At 41.5% G+C, this 20000-nt stretch overlaps 1 protein-coding gene across 1 annotated transcript in view; it reads right to left on the minus strand.

The window, feature by feature from the left end:
- The window catches only part of PHEX (phosphate regulating endopeptidase homolog X-linked), a 186894-nt gene that overhangs the window by 154029 nt on the left and 12865 nt on the right, over nucleotides 1-20000 (minus strand). Inside the window, exons 2-5 of the mRNA XM_006192807.2 lie at nucleotides 16102-16221; nucleotides 13550-13774; nucleotides 8579-8647; nucleotides 2354-2515 (exon numbers count right to left, since the gene is read on the minus strand). Coding sequence (XP_006192869.1) covers nucleotides 2354-2515; nucleotides 8579-8647; nucleotides 13550-13667 — 349 coding nt within the window. The 5' untranslated portion in view covers nucleotides 13668-13774; nucleotides 16102-16221. The remainder of the gene's footprint in view (nucleotides 1-2353; nucleotides 2516-8578; nucleotides 8648-13549; nucleotides 13775-16101; nucleotides 16222-20000) is intronic.

The raw sequence follows: 20000 nt of genomic DNA on the forward strand, positions 1-20000 counted from the left end.
AAAGCTATTAATTAATAAAATAGTTCTAATAGGATCCAATATAGATATATCAAAGGTTTGTAACAGGCATCAAGAGTTGGCAAACTTTTTCCATTAAGGTCAGAGAGTAAATATTTTAGGCTTTGCAGGCCATATGGTCTCTGTAGCAAATACTCAACTCTCTCTGCCATTGTGGTGCAAAAGCAGCCATCGATAAAGCACAAACAAAGGGATATGGCAGTCTTCAACAAAACTTTATTTACAAAACCAGGCTGGATTTTGGCCCACAGGCCACAGCTTGCAGACCCTTACTTCATACCCCTTCCCCGAACAAAAAAATTTGATAAAGAAAAGTTACCATTTACAACAGCAAGAAACTATATAAAGCCTAGAAATCACTTTCTAAAGGGCAATTCCGCTTTATGCAACAAAAATGAAACAGTGAATACTCTTTCAACACAACAATTTCATTTCTGGGAATTTATCCTAAGGATACATTTAGATAAGGCCATAAAGATGTGTAAACTTGGCTATTTATTATAGTGTTATTTATAATAGAAGATATCTACTGACATAACCAATGTCTATGAGGAATGCATCGTTTGTTAGAGTAGGTGACAGAGCAGCATGCATAATCAGCTAATTTTTTAAAATATAGGGGCTTGCATACGAGATTATGCACATGTGCACACACAGGAAAAAAAAACTGTTAAGATATATACCCAATTGCTTTATTAGCAGTTATTTCTAGAGGTGGATTTATGTACCACTTTCTTCTTATTTTTTGCATGCTATTCTTGTTTTTTATTTTCACTTGGACATATAATTTTTCACTTTTAAAAGTAGCAAGCAAAAAAAAACAAAAAAAAACTTGCGCTGCTCTGAATAATTTACTCTTATTTTTATGAATTTTAGCCCATATACAGAATCTTCCTCAAAGTTCATCGATACTGATTGTAGTTTTTACATTAAGACATTTTCAGAAAGTTCTTTAAATTACTATAACTGCTTCATGCAGTTATATATGAAGATAGAAATCTTTGGGCTATAACTAATATAAAAGGATCACCTATCTGAAAAGCTTGACTTTTTCTTATCCTTCAGTGATATTTCGGTTTGTGTGACTGTGTGTGTGTGAGTGCGCATGCACCATGTCTCTGTCTAGGAAGAAAAGAGCTAGAGAAGGGAAAAAGGAAATATGCAAGAATGGTAGGTAAAGGACCAACACAAGATGGTCCTACAGGGAAATAAATCTTAGTAAATTCTTTCCTTAAGGTCCTATTTAGTTTTGCAGTACAGAAACCTCACCTGTGGGGTTATGGGCAAACTCTGACATTCTTGTGAATTCTCATTTATAACTTATGAAGACTAAGTTTGAGCCTCCTACTAGAAAATCTAAGTCCATATGATTGACAGCCAGTTGTGAAATTTAAGCACATTTTCCCTTACAGTTGACAACAGGTATTTTGCCAGTGGTTTCAGTTGCTATACATATATAAATTGATACATATTTAACTTTCATACACTTAAAGTCTTGGTGAAAAGGATATGGGGAAGAAACAAAAATAATGATTCTCAAAAATTCTTTGCAGATGTGTTACTGAATGCAAGTTACACGGCAACAATTCACAGCTACCAGAAAGAGGACAAAAAAAATACTATTTTTGCCTTCTCAAAACAATACCTTACCTGGCCTTGAAATCTCCCTACTTCCAACCCGAAGTGGTTTTCTCCAACAGCTCAGCATAAAAAAATAGATCAATTGTGAGCAGAAGATCCTCTGGCAAAAGACATTTCCAACTTTTGAAAAGTGTGTGTGCACGCACGCATATGTGAGTATGTGTGTGTGAGCTTGTCGTTGCTAGAGAGGCCACACGAGAAAGGAAAGTCTCCCCAGAGCCAACTTAGAAGTTAAGAGGAACAATATGACAAATACAAGGTCATCCAGAGTTCTCAAAAGTAATGTCAAAAAACAATGAAGTGTAAAGTACATTTTGCGAACTATGAAAATCCAGTACACAATCAGCAAGTGATGAAGTTTGTTCTGAACACAACAGACAAATAAGTATACTGATATAACATGACTTTCATTAACTATCCCTTTGCTCCTAACCTCAGTCAAATGCTATTTATCCTTCAGCAGCAGAACTTACTATTATCAAACTTGAACATAACGAGCTACACTAGGCTTGCATTGAAATCTGGGAGACTGGAATTCCACAATTTTCCTTTCAATCTCCCACTTTAAAAAATCTTAGAAATGAATTTAGTATAGTTAAAAAGTGAGCAGTCATGCTTCAAACCCAAAACTATGTTTTTCGTGTCAAATACTGCTCTCTGTAAAGAGCATCACTAAACCCCACCAGAAGCTTACCCTTCAACTTGAGGTCGACATTACGTCTCAGCCAAGGATAAATCCCATAGCTTGGCATATCTTCAGGAATTGGATTACTGTTTATCCAGCCATCACAAGCAAACCGGAAGAAATTATCACAAGGGTCCACAGACAGATTTACTTTACTCAAGATGGAAGCAGCTATTTAAAAAGAAAATCATAGGATTAATGACAAGCACTGAACATTGTGTACTGGCCTCGTCCAAATTAAACAACAATTTCATATCAACCAGTTCCCAAGTCTTGGCTTTTACATTTCCCCAGTTTTGGCTTTTACATTTCCCCTCAAATGACTCCCTGAGTCAACCTGACTACATTCAATTATTATATTCAGAGTGAGCGGATAAAAGTTTGGTGGTATTATTGCTTCTGGCTTCTGCAAGACTGCTCCTAACATCTGTGGGGCCCGGGACAGGAATACAAATGGAGTGTATGTTAGATTGTTTGCAAGGATGTGTGTGACATTTCCTTCCATCCTCTCGTCCTTCTGCAAGGTGACTTTGCCCCTCTTCCCACCAAGCAGAAGGATCTATTTCTCCTGCCTTGAATCTGGGCTGGCCTTGTGACTTGATGTGGCCAAGAGAGTGTGGCAGAGAAACTTTTCATGAGTTTCGAAGCCAGGCCTTAAGAAGCCTTTCACTTTCCATGTTAACTCCCTTTGAACGGAGCCCCAAGGGCATCCTTTAAAGAAGCCTCCTGGAGGAGGTGAGGCCACATAAAGAACCAAGCCACCATGAACTACCAGACACATGACTGAGGCAATCATGGACATTCCAGGCCATGATCCAGCTAAATGCAGCTGTAAGAACCCAGGCAATCTCAGCAGAAGAACCCTCACCAAACTCAAGGCATCAAGAGAAACATTAAATCACTCTCGTTTCAGGTCTCTAAGGTTTGGGGTGGTTGGTCCACAACAAAGGCTGACACAGAGGCCCACATGTCATTTCTAAGTATTGAACCGATCTATCTACAACATACCTTCATAAAGACCTGCAGAGCCAGGTCTGAATTCTTGAGGCCCTTGACATATAGTGCAGCTCATGGAGGAATGACTCCCTGGAAGGGACCCAAACAGGCCCTGAAAGGAGGCTTGGGGCCATGCGGCAGGGAATGTCAGGTTGTAGAAGGAAAGGGCTGCTGCCCTGGCCTCACAGACTCCTCGACCAGGGAGAGGTATGGCCAGAGCAGGGCAAAGTGGAACATTCTAAATGAAGGGCCCAGGTCTAGGGGCAGAACTGAGTATTTGTGTAACTTAACAGAAAGACACAAGAGACTGATCTACCATTCTTTCCTCTTAAGCCCACAACTGATTACATATGTAAGACAGTCAATTCGTAGGAAGTTTGTGCATAATTAAATTTATATCCATGAGCTTTAGAAAAAGTCTTTCATTACTAAATAAGACCCCAAAATTCCTCATAAAGCATAAAGATATGCACCAAATGATTTTTTTTAAAGGCAGCCAATATTTTAATGGCATTAGAAAGATGACATCCTGGGTAATTTTCATACTCTAATGCCAGAATACATCTGTTTGAAGTAATGAAAACCCAATGAGTTTTCAGCTAAATATGAATGACTTGCCGAAAAAGTATAATCTGCATAAATTTAGATACACATATTACAATTCGGTTATATGTGTGGCTCCTCCAGGTTTAAGAGTAAGGCTACATAGTTTTCTAGCCTAGTCTTTCTATGAAAATTTCAAACAGCTTTTTGTCTTTGATGAAGTGAATAGTACAGACGTCCTAATCTCTACAGAACTTCAAAATCCCCACCATTCCCAATCCTTCCCCACCTCACCCCAAAAAACAAAAATTGGTTTGGAATCTAAGTTTGATAAATTTAAAACTGTCTTAATATTTCCATCTTTCACAATTAATTCAACTGTCTCCGATTTTTACTTACTGCTACAATTTTATCATTACTATTTAATAAGCAAACATGCTAGAATACATAAAATCTTCATTTCAGTTTGTATTTGTAGTTACTCTGGCTCTGCAACCACAGAATGAATCTGCTATGTGACACCTCAGGGACATGGATCAGACAAGCTGCGATCCCACACAATATTTAGAGTCACACAGAGGCGCCCTCCCACACATTTTTATTCACATAAGGACACTGTTATCTGGCCACCTTCCCAAACTTCCCCCTGCCCCCAACCTTCCAATGTAACCTCTCCATCTTCTCAGTGTTCTTGCAGGTACCTAAACTGCAAGATCAGCTCTGACCTCAACCCTGATACAAAGTGGGAGAATACATCACTCACAGGGAATTTGGAGCTGAGCCCACTAAGTGGAAAAACTCTAGCTTCAGCCTCTAAATTCATCACTCACAATCCACAGCTGGGCACAAGGCTACACTTTCTGCAGGGGAACTGTGAATTCTAATTGCAAGGGACCATAGTTGTCAAGACCCCAAAACTCCTTTCCCCCCACTCAGCTCCATGGAGAAAAAAACCCCAGAGAGTCTTGTTTTAATAAAAGAAATATGATGATGAAGGAAGTCTGTGAAAGGCCAGACTGTGTATTCCCTCAAGTCACTGTATGTAAGGTAAATTGTTATGCAGTCTCCAACTAGGTTTATGCAGTACAGGTGGAGGCATTGCCCCATATACCAGCCTGACTTCTTAAGTTTAATCAGGGCTCAGGGAGAGGGTGATGGTGGTAACAATAAAAATTAGAAATATTGAGCATTTCCTCTGTGCCAGGAACTATGCTAAGCCCTCTCCCGGCAGTACAGACTTCTCACAGACTCTGGAGCCAGACCACCTGGGTTTGAATGTCAACAACACCCTACAATAACCCTGTAACCTTAGGTAGGTTACTTGGCCTCTCAGTTTCCTCATCTGTAAAATGTGGATAATATTAGCACCACACAGGATCTTCTTGAAAATTAAATGAATAAATATGTGTAAAGTGCTTCCAACTGCATCAGGTACATTGCCAAATAAATACGGTTGCCAGATAAAATACAGAATGCCTAGTGAAATTTGCATTTCAGATAGATGACTACTTTTATGGCATAAGTACTACCAAATATTGCATGGGACATGTTTATGAAAAAAATTGTTGCTGTATATCTGCAATTGAAATTTAACTGAGCATCCTGAATGTATGCATGTAGCTAAATCTGGCAACCATACATATAAATTTGCTATTATAATTCCACACTTAATCTGAAACTCTTGAGGCCAGATGTTTCAGAGCTCATAGATTCTAGAAAAGCAATACAATGAATATACTATAGATTATACAATACCTCCAGCAATGTCTGGAGCTGCACTCCTGAAGCAAGCACATTAATGACCACATAGGGAATAAATGCATATATAAAGTGGGATGAACAAAGCCTAGAACAGCCTCACATGAGTTAAGACCCAGTTTTGCCATCACAAGAATTGAAGTTGGGTCCAGTCTTGACAAGTAAGAGTCACAATGCTCTCTGGGTTTGGGGTGAAGGATTGGGCATTGTGGACCTTGACTGCCAGTACTACCACCATCACTATTTTTTTCTATTCTCACGACCAGTAAGACAAGTAAAAACTGTTACTTCCACTTTACAGACGGTCAAACTGAGGCTTAGGATGCTTTATGGATTTAGCCCAGGATATGTGGCTTGTAAGAGGCCAGCTCATGCTTCCAACCCAAGTCAGCCTGTCTGCTGCTATCCACTATCATTAGCATGCCCTTGTTTCCTTGTTTCTTTGTTTTCTTTCTCCACCTTTTATTCTGAAAGAGGGACTAGGATAGATGGAAACAAGAGACAAGGAAGAAAGAGTTAAAGGAATGAGGCACCTCAGAAAAGATTGGCACCTGCTCAGAAAGGATTGATACCTGGTCAGAAAAGGTCCAGAACATACCTCTCCCGAAATTCATCCTGAAGAGACGCAGCGCGGCGCCTAAGCACACATCAGCCGCGCACCAAGCACACGGCACGAGGCACCGCGCTCGCACGCAGCGCGCCGCCCACGCACGTGCACGCACGCGGCGCAACGCCCACGCACGTGCACGCACGCGGCGCACCGCCCACGCACGCACCGCCCACGCACACGCACAGCGAGCCTCACGCTGCACGAAAGAAGACTAGCCCTAGTGAGCCATTCGCTACAGAAACAGCAAAAGTATCCTTTTCAATATTAGAAAGCCATTCACCAAGGTGAAAATTAAAAACAGGACAGCAAGGCAAAAAGCTAGCTGGCAGGAGGCAACATTATCAGTGTCATTCTTTAAATTTTACTCGGCGTTATTATGATTCTAATAAAAACACAAAACTCATGAAATGCATGGCTCTGTGTAAAAAAAAGTTGACTCAACGCAAATTGAAAATTTGAGCTCAAAAATTTCAGTTTCACACATCTGCAAGAAGCATTCCACAACAAAAGCACAAGGTGCTATCACCTCTAAGACCTGTCCTCTGATAGTCCCACACCCGACTCCACATCACCCTCGCTCCGCTGGAGAAAACCCTAGGGCAGCTAGCTGCTCAAGCTGGGAAAAGCAAAGGGCCTGGGAATTCCCACATCTTTCTCACATTTTCAGGGACAAGATCAAAAAGCTGAAATGGCTGTCTAGTCACTAGACTAGTAGTTCTAATACGATGAAAAAGCAAGACAGGACCAGGGTCAAAGAGAGTCACCTGGCATGGCCTCTAGCACCAAGGCACAGCTGGAGAGGAGCCAGACGGGAACTTGAAGCCCAGCCCGCCGTTAATTCAAGCTATGACCCTGGGCAGGTTTTAGCTTCTAGAAGCCTAAATCTAAGCGTCACCTTTTCTCACAGCCCACATCCAACCCTTCAGGAAGCTCTCTATCTCCTACTAAACCCTCCAGTCTCGCTTCCCATCTCTTGAATTCAAACCACTATCACCTCTCACCTAGCTTACGGAAGTGACCACCTGCCTGAGCGACCTTCTTCCATTCTTGCTCCCTGTGGACGGTCCTCCACCCAGAAAGACCCCACTGAGTCTGGCTATCCATAGAGATCTTTTTAAATGCTAATAAGATAATGCCTCTGAAAACCCTCCAGGGTCTTCTGAACACACTTAGGAAAGACTCAAACTCCCTGGCACCTGGGTTCCCCACTGATCCTCATCACCTGCACTCTGCTCCTTACCCAGACGCTCTTCCTACTCAAGTCCACCAAGCTCTTTCCTCTACCGGGTTCTTCCCCCAGCCCCCCACCCCAGAAAGCCTTTTCCTCCATCTTCACACAGCATTCCCGTCATTATTCAAGGGCCAATTCAACATCATTATTTTTTTAGACTTTTCAATCTCGCCATCCTATCACTTGCCCCCACATTATTCTATTTTAATAATTTTCTGTCTAATATGTACTATCAGCTAATATTTTTCTTGTGCATTAATTGCCTTGTGTGTTTGTCTCTTTCTTCCCTTACCTGACCATTCTGTCTCACTGCTGAATTTCTAAAACTTAACTCGGTGTCTGGAGTGCAATAAATATTTGGTGAATTAATTCATTAATCTCTTCTGTTAAAGCCAAGACGAAAGTGAGAGGGCCGTGTGCTTAACTTATCCTATCACTTTCCCTTTGGAAAACACACTAGTGTCCCTGGCCACTTTAAAAATGGGGGTGGGGCTGGAATCCAGGTCTTGCAACTCTTGGCCCTAACCCTGGTTTATGGAGGGTATCTAATAGAGGTGGCAAAACTGAGGCAACTTTAACCACTCATCTTCACTTTGGGGTACCCACTGATACACAGCCTGTCACTTTAGGAAAAATTTAACTTGTAATGTGTAATGAAAGACCCAAAGGGATTCCAGGTGACAGTGAAAGGGTGGATTTACAGAGGGTCCCTGCTTAGATGCAGGCAAGTGAGACCCACTGATACAGAAAGACTGCTTAAGATAAATAGGAATCTATATCCAGCTAAAGTGATAGGAAGGTTGATGATCTCTGTCTTCAGGTCTCAAGAGAAGCCATTCAGCCTTCCAAGCCCCTTCCTGATTTCCTTCTAATGACTTGGAATGCTGCACAGCTGTTTTATTGCAAGAAAAAAAAGAAAACTTACATTCCACGACTTCACACCAAGACTTGCAAGTAAACTTAAAATTTCATCAGAATTGCATTTCATACTTGGTAAACCTCAAGCAAACAGAATACTAAAAATACCACCTGTTTTCTCTTCCATTCCCCAAGGTACTATAATTATAACTTGACACAGGATGGAAAACTGACTTACCAGCTTCAATGCATTCTGGCTTCAGGCAGTACTCCGGTTTAGCTTGGAGACTTAAGAAACCTTGACTCACTGAAAAAAAAACAGGCCAAAATAAAGAAATGACTAGCTCGCAGCAGACCACCAGCAGGTAACCCACTGTAGTCAGGCACATATGCGACACATTTGATATCAGTTCATCCTTCTCAGTGTTCACACAGAATTCAAAAATCCAGTTGGCTCAGTATCACAGAACCAGACTCTGGTCACTAGCTAAATAACTTTGGTGAGACTCTCAGTTGTTTTCAAACTTAGTTCTCTCGACAAGTGGGCACAACTAGACCAGTGCTTCTTAAGAGTGGGGTCGTCCCTGGGGCAGGGGCAGGGCAGCAGCAGCAACATCACCTGGGAGCTAATTAGAAATGAACCCTAACGCAGACCTGCTGAATCAGAAACTGTTGGGTGGGGCCCAGCCATCAGTGTTTTAACAAGCCCTCCAGGTCATTCTGATGCACTCAAGTTTGAGAACCACTGGGCTAAATGATCCCTAATCTCTTCTATCTTTGATTATCTGTGGCTTAAGTCTCATAATTTCACTCTTTTTGTTTATAACTACATTCTCATTTTAGTGATGGGAAAATTGACACAGACTATGTCATTTGGACCAAATATAGAGTTGAAGGTGAAAGCAAGCAGGTGTGGCATTTAAAGTTCTGCATCTTATTTAAACCATCTATACAGATGCGGCCCATAAAAGGGGGGGAGACTAAAAATATACTATATATAATTCAGTCATCTACCTGCTCCATATCCCACACACCCTCCTCCCACCAAACCCCGTCTAGCTACCAGACAGATGCAGCTTTGTGGACCAAGCTTCCAACTACTTGCACCAAAACAAAACCAAACAAAAACCCTGCAAGATGGTGGCTCAATTTCCCCCCAATCTGGCTGGTAATATCATCTAAATGGATTTCTGCAGAAGTATAGAAGGGTGTCCTATTTGTAAACTTCAGGTATCACCTGGGTGTTAGCAGATGTGAGTTTAGATTTCAAAAGTATTTTTGGTAACCAAGGAAATTGTGGAGATTCATTATTGCTGTACTCTGGGAGCAGAAATAAGGAATCATTTGGAGATGTGGCCATGGGGAGATGGATGGTGGTGGGTGAAGGGGGGGCCAAGGCTTTTCATGGTATCCTCAGCAGAGAAACAGGATCAGAAAGCATGGGGGTACCTGTATTTCTGCTGGAGATGGAAGACCTGTACATCACTTGCCAGTGTGGCAATTTGTATTATTTATTAACCCACATTCTAAGAGGAGCCTGCTTTTCCTTTGTTCTTTTCTCTGTTGCCATCCTCCAAACAGCCTTTTTTTCTGTGTTACATTAGAGATTAAAGAAAACTGCCTATGGAACATCTCAGGCCTATTTTTAAGAAAAGAAGTATCTTAGCGTAAAGTTACATTTTGATTTCTTTAGAAAGCAAAAAAATTAAAAAGGTGAAAAAATATATGTGCAGCATAAAGATTAGTACGGAATACTTCAATATGCCTTGGCCGTGGAACCATGGGGTAAAGTTTCCCTTCAGTCTCCTTCTATATGTTTACCAAATGTTCTTTAATGAGCATGTGGGGTTTTTTTTTATAATGAGAAAACAAACTTTACTGTAAATAATAATAGTTTTAAGATTCTGGGCAATACCTTCTTGATAGTAGCCTTATTCTATTTTAGAAAAAAGATAATATAATGGTTAATCTAAATTTATTCCTTTCAAGATCAAAACTTCCAGTTATAAAATAAAGAGGTCATGCGGATATAATGTACAGCATGGTGACTATGGTTAATAATACTATATTATATATTTGGAAGTTGATAAGACAGTATAGATCTTAAATGTTCTTATCACAAGAAAAAAATATGTATGTGTGGTGATGGATGTTAACTTGACTTATGGTGATCTTTTCACAATATATACAAATATCGAATCATTATGTTGTACATCTGAAACCAATATAATAATGTTATATATAAGTTATATCTCATTTTTAAAAGTTTTAAAGATTTATTTCATGGAAAATAATTATTGACCCAAAACCTCTAGTGAAGCAGAACTAAAATATCTTTACCTGATGATGAGTTAAAGGAAAGTTTAAGCTAAATTAATTGAGACACAGACAAACCCAATCCCTCAAGGAAGAGCATTATATCCAGGAGTAATTATCTTAAGATCCTGCAAATGAAGAAGGGTCAACAAGCCCAGATAATGTGAAGGTTTAAGTCAATGAAACAGTGACAACAAAGAAAACATTTTTAATATAAAAATGAAAATATTACTATTGACTGGTTAGGAACTTTAAAAAAACTTAAAGAGCAGTTTGGTTTCTTATTTTGGATTGCTCTATAACCAGCAGAAATGACCTCCGAATGCAGTGCGGTCATCTATAGGTGGAGAGCATGGGAATGACCGTAAGAATGTTTCAAGACATGTGAAAATGATCTGAAATCTACATTTCAATGTCCAGAAATCCAAGTGTACCAGAATACAGCCAAGCCTATTTGTGTATCTATTGTCTGCGGTTGCTTTTGTGCTATAACACAGTCGCGTACCCACAACAGAGACAATATGGCCCAGAAAGCCAAAAATAATTGTACATGTGAAATTTATATAATGTTATACACCAATGTTACCTCAATAAAAAATAAATCTAAGAGAAAAAGTGAAATACAATAAAAATTGATTATAGGCGTATTGGTATGCCTGACGTCTTAAATCCTAGTGCTGTCCATTCTCTGAGACCACCCCAAGGCCAGTAGCAATCACGTTTACTGTAAAAACACTGAAGTTTAAAAACAGAGATTACTCCAGAGCCTGAAATACAAAAAAGTGGTAGGAAGGAATGCTAGAAATTACAATCATGTGGCTGAACTTGCATAGGCAGAAAAATACACCAGAAGTTTACCTGGAAGCTCTTGGAAGAGAAGAGGACCTTAACCAGAATATTGTCATAAAGAGCACTGCCTGGCAGGTCTCAGGAGATTTGCAGACAAGGACTTTGCTAGGTGCACAGTGGAGGTGGGCAGCAGAGCCTGTGGGACTGGGCAGTGAAAAGGGGTGGAGGGAAGGGAGGGAGTCAGAAATAGTGCAGAGACATTTGCCAAAAATACCATTTATTTTTTAATTTGAGAGTGTGCATTTATTTTAAAGCAAATGTCTCTGAATGTATACATCCAAATGGACGTGGTCCCCTGAAGCAGTGCTTCTCAAACTTTAATTTGCAAATGAATCACCTGCGGATCTTGTGACAATGCAGATTCTGAATTGGTAGGTCTTGGGTGGAGCTCAGGCTCCCAAGTGATGCTGATGCTGCTGGTCTGTGGACCACACTTTGAGTCGCAAAGGCAGAGAGAGGCCACATCCTTATTGTCTAGTACTGTTAGAGCTCCTCTTAAAGATGTGAGGTGAGAGTCAAGTTACTGGGCACACTGGAAAGTTACTTTTTCAATTTTATGCAGGCCTCCTTATCCGTATTGCCTGACTTGATGAATTTTACTGTGCTCTAAAACCTTTAGAGCTGATCCCAAAGAATCATCTTCTCTCAAAGATTTGCTGTCCTCAAGAATATTCTGCCTAGTATCCTACAGCCTCGGAATGTAATCATAACAGTGGGATTTTGAAAAAGTTTCAAGCAGCAGTAACATCATTAAAAAGAGCACATATTTTTACATCAACAATAATCATTTGGATTTTTAAGTTTGGAAGTATTTGCAGAACACAAATAGTCTAACTTTGTAGTCACTTCTCACATAGTACGTAGTCCCTTGGCATGCCCATAGTATTTTTCCTCCAGTTTTGAATTTCAGGATAAGACACTTGCTTAAACCCAAAGTGCCAAGAAATCTCACAACAGTTTTTGAAAGCCTCAAATCCAGTTGCAGGAGTAGGAGATTTAGCTGTACCAGAAAGCAAGAAACCCATCTAATTTCCTAAATCTTCAGCCACAGAAAACATGGAAAGATGGTTTGCTCGTTTTAGCAGAGTTTTCAACCACACAGCCCGAACTCTTTGAAAGTTTAATTACTGGTTTTTCCCTGCCAAGATAAACATAGCCTCCTGCGTCCTGTACATGCCAAGGTATGTTTCCAGGCTTGCTGCATTTCAAACTGCACCAAGAATCTCCTAAGTACAGGGCTTGGTCCTATATAACTTTCAAGCTAATGAAATAGTATGGGCTGGATGAGAAAAATAAAGGAGAATAGTCAAGGGTTCAAAATGCCCAAAATTTTAGAACATCCCTCTCCCCTTTCTAAGACACTTCATTCTCCTCATAAGAATATGCTTTTATCATCATATATACTCCCTAGGTACTTCATTAAAATAAATGAATCACAATACCTTTCAAATCTTGGGAGGAAAACCTCTGTTTTCCTTCCTACTAATTTTTAAATCTAATAGAAAGGCAGAGTTAAATTTTTATTCCACCAGACTCACTGGATTAGAAATGAATTGAATATCATTAAAGGTGCATTTTTAAAGACTTTGTGTTTTGTGAGTTAAATTTCATGACTGACTCAGGCAAACATTGACAGAAATCAAACGGAAAGAAATTCCAACATGGTCTGATCACGATATAAAGTCTTTCCTCACAAAATAAATGAAAGTATCTGACTATGAATTCATAAATACTCCTTTTGCTAAATGTAATGCATAAAAAACATGTCTGCCCAGTGCCACCAGATCCTCCAGCCACTCAAAGCCACTTTATACCCACTTCACATCCTGGACTATGCATTTGGTACTTGGGTGTATTTCTTCATTTACCCTCCTAAAGAAACAGCTTCTTTTCATTTGCACACTCAAGAGAAACTAAGGATGCACCACCTACTAACACAAGCAAACAGCCCTCCACCTGCATCCTGACAAGGTCTGCCAGAATAAAGCACAAGGAAACGTCACTGCACTCACCCAGTTCCCTGGCCTCCAGCGCCCCCACTTACCCAGAAAGAGGACCGTGCCCAGCACCAGGGTGCCACCGACGAACACGATCAGGGCGATTTGAGTACCTCTGTTGGCCGTCTTTCCACTCTCCATGCTGCTCCCCGTTTCTGCCTCCATCAAGAGAGATGTAGAGGCCAGGCAAGAAGAAAGTTGCTTTCTGTGGTTTGGTGACTGGTCTCAAGAGCCTGTTAGGTGTTGACATCCAAGGTTCTCGTGCTCTTCTACTAATAGACAGGTTAAAAAAGATCCCGTCAGGAAATGTCCTCTCGCCACCCCTTCTCAAATAGTTCTTCACAAATGAAAGAAAAGAAACCCAAAATATTGGTTGCCTTGGCTTTCCCCCTGACCAGACAAAACAAACAGCGGTTGCTTTATCTTGGTGCTCTCCCCCCAGCAAAGTCCCTCTCAACCAATTGTTTGGCAGCCTCTTCTCTCAGGCGTTCCGAGTATACATGTTTTACTAGGTTGCTGAACAGATGTTTTAGCGATTTAAATGTATAGTCACTTGGGGAGGAAAAAACAATTGTCTTTATCAAAACTGGATTCTCGTCAAAATACCCCAAACCATGATAAGTTAGGTGGCAAGGATGCTCCGGACCCACTTCAAGATCAATGAATCACATCATTCTTTTGCCATAATCATTCTGCTCGCCTGAACTGTCCTCATCAAAGATATTCTTTCAGTGTGTGAGTCCCTTTTTAAAGCCTTCTAAGAGTTCCTGGGATATCCTGGAGCATTTTATTTTAGGAACTTTGTGTATGACAGCATGTGCCAAAAATCAGAGTCACAGCCCAGTGCAGTGCAAAGTAGCAATTAAGACAACCTACAGAGGCTGATGGTTTGGACTGGAACTTTTTTTTAAGGAAGAAGGAAAAGCACTTCCTTTCTGTGGTGCTAAGAATTGTACAAAAGGCAGGGAAGTGTTCAAATTAAGCTCATTAGCAACCACAAAAGTTACAGTAAAAGGTTTTTCTCTGCACGTTTTGATGAAAAGTGCACCCATGTATTTCGTCCTCCAGTCCCACCACTGGTTAGTATGTTTTTGTTTTTATCAAGCGCCGATTTCAGCAGATTCCCCATGATGAATTCAAAGGTGACTTGTTTCACCGAAAAGACTGATTAATAACTGGGTCTTTGATTTCTTTGATTATATTAATGATTTAATTATGAAAATCTGCTCTCTCCATGGGGCAGGGCAACCAATATTGCAATGCTGTTGAAATGAAATAGACTTTATTATCCAATCCTACAGATACTAATTCACAAAACAATTACCACCTCCCTGTTTTTGTTTTGCTGGAGGTCATAGGACAGTAGGAGTGGAGCTGGAGGCTCTGGCTCCTCTAGAAACCAGCAGAGCACTTTTCTCATGCAAAACTTCCGCCGGAGGCCCGGGGGTGGGAGGGTGGTGGTCACACCAAAGCTCAGGGACACTGATGAGTCCAGTATGACGTGGCCCTGTAACCCACCCTACTTCACTTTCTGCTCATTTCATATTGCCCCCAAGTCAGAAAAGCATAGCCTGTGTCCAAACTACGACGTCATGGTGTCCCGTAGGACACTTATTAGCTGCTGATGTTATTTGGTGATTGTTCCATAACACAGCCCAGCAGGCCTTTGGCTCCTAGGATGGGATCCTCCCAGGAGTTTTTGGACTTGACTCTGTAATACTTAGACTGTGAGCTCCATGAGGTCAGGAATCATGTCCATCAAATTCAGTGCTGCAGCCCCATCACCTACAGTTTGTGGCCCATAACAGTGAAGGGAGAAAGCTGAGAAATGAACATTATACGAGTTAGCCCCAGCCACTGACTCCTAAACGGCAGCTTCACGACCCTCAGATGCTAGTGTCTGGGGTCTGTCAGCCTCCTAATTCCTTCTAAATGCTTAAACGATAGTGATACTTCACATGGGTATAGCACTTTCATATCCTATTTTAACCTCCTGGTAAACCTACATACTTGCTAGCAAAGGTATTTCTATCTCTGTTTTACCCCTGAGAACACTGCGACCCCAGGCCTGGCCTCAGGTGACAGAGGAAAACCAGGAAATGGAAAGATAGCAAAGAGCATCTGCCAGACACAGCACGTCTCCCTGTGCACAAGGGAGACGACATCCACATAAGCATGACACCAGGGCCCGCTTCTTCCCTCTTTCCTTCCTTCTCCACATCTCCTCACACCTTTCCCGGTCCAGATTGCTATGCAGTGGTGACCATGAGTTGCCCGCTGGAGTCACCTTCACCCACCTTTAACTGGCGGTTTCCCCAGAGGTGAGGGCAATTGGGTCTTACTCTGAAGTACACCTATCCATCACTTAACCACATGAATTCATTCCTGAATACTCAACTGCTAAGTGAAAAGCCATTAAACCAAAAAATACTTCCATGAATTAATAGGAAATTATGATGCATTCTATCCCAAACTAAGATATGCAAATGCAGACAGAAAAAAGTAGTAACTGAACAGTGAAAATAGTCTATTTTAAGATGCTGAAAATAAATACAGTTTGTTGATATCATATAATCTAATGAAGGTTTGTTTTACTCACCAAAGGACTAAAGGAAGACTTGAGAGTGGGTGGGGCTTGGCAGAAAAAAGGCTGCAGGTGAGTCATTCATCATCAGGCACATTCTTCATTCTCTGCCATTTTCTGCATTAATTTTTCAACCTTTTGGGAGATGATGATTATTTTGCACTCAAACTGCACTTAAAAACAAAGTCATTTAACACAGAAAAACCCTTTTAGAGCCAAATAAAGAAGTTCCAAGTACAGAGAAATAACGAGCACTCACAAAGGACAAAAGCACACATCTGCAAACGAGGGCATGTGGCCCACTGCCTGTTTTTATAAATAAAGTTTTATTAGAACAAAGTCATGTCCATTTGTTTATGTATGATCTATGATTGCTTTCAGGCTCCGAAGTCAAAGTTGAGTAGTCTCCTGATACAGATATTATGCAAAACTTAGAATATTTTCCCTCTGGCCCTTTACAGAAGTTCACCAACCCCTGGACTAACAAGCAATACAAGATGCTGCCTCTTCATCCCACAGACATGAAGCAAAACGTTCATCCACACTCGACCTGCTTCTCAAAATCATTCCATTCAATGTTCTCTAAATACAAGCTGGTGTGTCAGGGAAATTCATCCACATGTCTTTGCCTGAAACTGCAATATTCAAACTACAGCATATTATTTAGTGTGTTTTGAGGTGAAAAGTCATTATTGTGGTATAAAGAGGGGAGGGGTTGTCGAAAATTTTTAAATACTTTTTCAAGAGCTGTAAAAAGTTATGTGAAAAGTCACTGGGCACATAAGCCTATTCAGTCTGTTGTGCACCCACTCAACTGTTTCAATTAAGAAGCTCCAGGACAATCATGAACCTTGACTGGACTCAATGAATGAGTCAACAAAAGCTTCTTGAACTTTGCTCGGATGCCTGGCCCTGTGCAAGGCCTGAGGGAAGACGAAGAAGCTCTGTGCCTGAGATGCGGGACTGGTGAACTGGGCTTGGACAGGAAACTATGCAAAGCCCTTGGCCACTTAGTGAAATACTAAAAGCCAGTAAGTGTCCAGAGAAAGAGAAATCCCTGGGTGGTAGATTTGTTGGGAAGACTTCCAGAAGGAGGACCTGCAAGAATGGATAGCTTGTGGGAAAAAAAGGGAAGGGTTCTGGACAGGTCAAACCCAGCCTCGAGATGGGGCCTGCCTGGGCATGTACGTCTCCACCTGCAGGACTCATCAGTGAGATGACTGATCCAAAACAAGTGAATCCTGCCACCTCAGCCCAACTCCAGGACAGGGGGGACAACTGAAGGCGAGCCTTTGTGCTAGACACGAGTGCATCTGGTCATTACTTGGATGTTCGGGGGCTTCTGTTTCTGGCAATAAAATCCCACATGGGCCACAATTTCAGTAAGAAAGAAGGAAATGATTCAAATCCTGAAAAATGTATTCATCCGTCCCCTGGAAGAAGGACAGAGAGAGTGAAGGGAAGCAATGGAGAGAGACGCTAAACGCTGACAAGTCAGAGCTGGGAGCTGTGGTGGGGCTCTGTTACCTGTTGACTGGTCTTTCAGCCTCTGGAGGGTTCGAGTCTCGGCCCTTCCACTAATGAGACTCATCACTTACACTATATCTGATCTGTTCAAATATCTTTCTTAGCTAGGTGTTCTCTCTCCTTATACAGATGAGGATACTGAAGTTTGGCGCTGTTAAGTGATTTGGCCAAGGTCACAGAGCAGGTATTTGTCTTAAGGCCTGATGAGTTTCAAATTCAACCCCCTTTTCTCTGTGCCATGTTACTTGATAAATTTGTTTATCTACCTCAGGTAATTAGCAGAGGTAGGTATAGCATGTCAAAATTACACCTGAACAGAGAAAAAGCGATAAACTATGCTTCCTCTAATTCTCTTGTTGAAAAGACTAATTATCAGGTTTTATCTCCTTAACAGGAACAGCAGCCATCATTTAATATGGGGGGGAAAAAGTTTTTTCAGTTTGGAGACAAAAATAGCAATACATAAAATATCTCCCAAGTTGCTTCTGCTAGTACTAAGCATTAAGAAAGATGTAAACATTTGAAAGGTTATCTATCCACAATTGTACTTGTTTACTTCTGAGCCTAGAGGGGAATTCTACCCCCGAGTTTTCTCACCGCCTGGGCCAGACAGCTACTATGCCTTCAGTATGGCCTCCCCTTAGTGTATTATCACCAATCCTTACAGCAGTTCTATGATAAGAATCTTTTGCCATGTTTTAAACAGATATGATGACAGAGGGACAGGCTTTGAAAGAAGGGTTCATTGCTCACAGTTTTCAAGAGGCAGGGGCACGCCATGTCACACAGGGCCACATGGGAAGCACCAGGGATGGTCAGGTGGCAGAAGGAGTGAGGGGAAAGTACAGGCAAAAGCTTTCATTGTAGTTTTCAAGAGAAGTGGGCAAGGCAGGGTAAGCAACTGGGCAGGCTTAGGATCGGAATCATGTCAGCAGGCTCTGGTCTATAAGAGTGGTCTCTAGTTGTCCAGTACCTGGCCCTGGGGTGATTAGGGCAGGGGGGATAGTGTCCTGGACTGCCCGAGCCTGATAAAAGGACGCAGGTGCGGGACATGGACTTGGGATTGGTTGGTCTGCATTTCAGAGGCACTGTGGAAGGCAAGTCACTCATTCTCTCTAGGAATTAGCAACCCTTGGAGGGGCAGTCCCTCCCTGGGTCCAAAAGGCCTCAAGATGTCAAAAACTCATAAAATAAAAAACACAATTACCAGCTGCAAAACCCATAAGCTCTTTTCCAAAGCATACTTCTATTAGAATGTAATAACTATTCCTGTAAGCTAGTGCTTACAGGCTACATCCTCAAACTGATCAGACCCACCCTGACCCCTCAGTTAGACTACTAACCTACAGAAGTCACAGCCAACTGTTCAAGGATGGCTTATGCAGATGTTTATGAAGGGAAGGGGCATATAGAAAAGTGATCTCAAATGTGAGTGGTCAGGCACCAGAATCTTCGAGAGGGCTGGTTAAACACAGACCACTGGGTTCTAACCCTCGGGTGTCTGATCCAGTAGGTCTGGGTTGGTCGGAAATTTGCATTTCTAAAAAACTCCCAGGTGATGCTAACACCACTGGCCTGAGGACCACATTTTAAGAACCACTGGCTTAGAGAAACTATTGACTATAGCGTAGCAAGGTAAACTCAAGACCTAACAAATCTAAACATTAAACGTATGTAGTGAAACCAGGGATGACATTCAAAATATTTAACCAAAAAAAAAAAAAGCCAATAAAGTATTTTTAAAATGTGGGTAGGGTAATAGCTCAGTGGTTGAATGCATGCTTAGCATACACAAGGTCCTGGGTTCAATCCCCAGCACCTCCATTAAAAAAATAATAAAATAAAATAAATTTTATATATATTTAGAGGGGAGGGTACAGCTCAATGGTCGAGTGCATGCTTAGTATGCATGAGGTCCTAGGTTCAATCCCCAGTACCTCCATAAAAAAAATGTAATAATAATAAATTAAGAAACCTAATCCCCCCCCAAACAATAAATATTTATATATTTAACAATCAGTATGGCATGGTACTGACCAGGGTACTGGGACTAGTCTCAGGGACCCCTGCTGTGGCAAGGCGGTTACAACTATGTTAAATTCACACTTGTGAAGTGGAGCTCAGGGTGCCAGATGGTGAGCCTGGTTCAACAAAAGACTGCAAGAGAAATGGAAACGGAGTTTATTCCTCACAGGTCCTGGAGGACGTGCACGGCACACCTCGAGGGGCCACCTGGGGAGGTGAATGCAGAGAGGCAGGACCTGGTGCACGTACCTTTCTTAGGACCCTCAGGTGGAGTGCTCTGGAGTTACTGAGCTAAGGCCAGAGTGGTCAATTCCATCCAAAAGGAGCAGGGCTGGTAAGCTCCACAAGGGTCTTATCTAAGG

The sequence above is a fragment of the Camelus ferus genome, chromosome X, assembly GCF_009834535.1.
Source record: "Camelus ferus isolate YT-003-E chromosome X, BCGSAC_Cfer_1.0, whole genome shotgun sequence".
In the NCBI taxonomy this organism is placed as follows: domain Eukaryota; kingdom Metazoa; phylum Chordata; class Mammalia; order Artiodactyla; family Camelidae; genus Camelus; species Camelus ferus.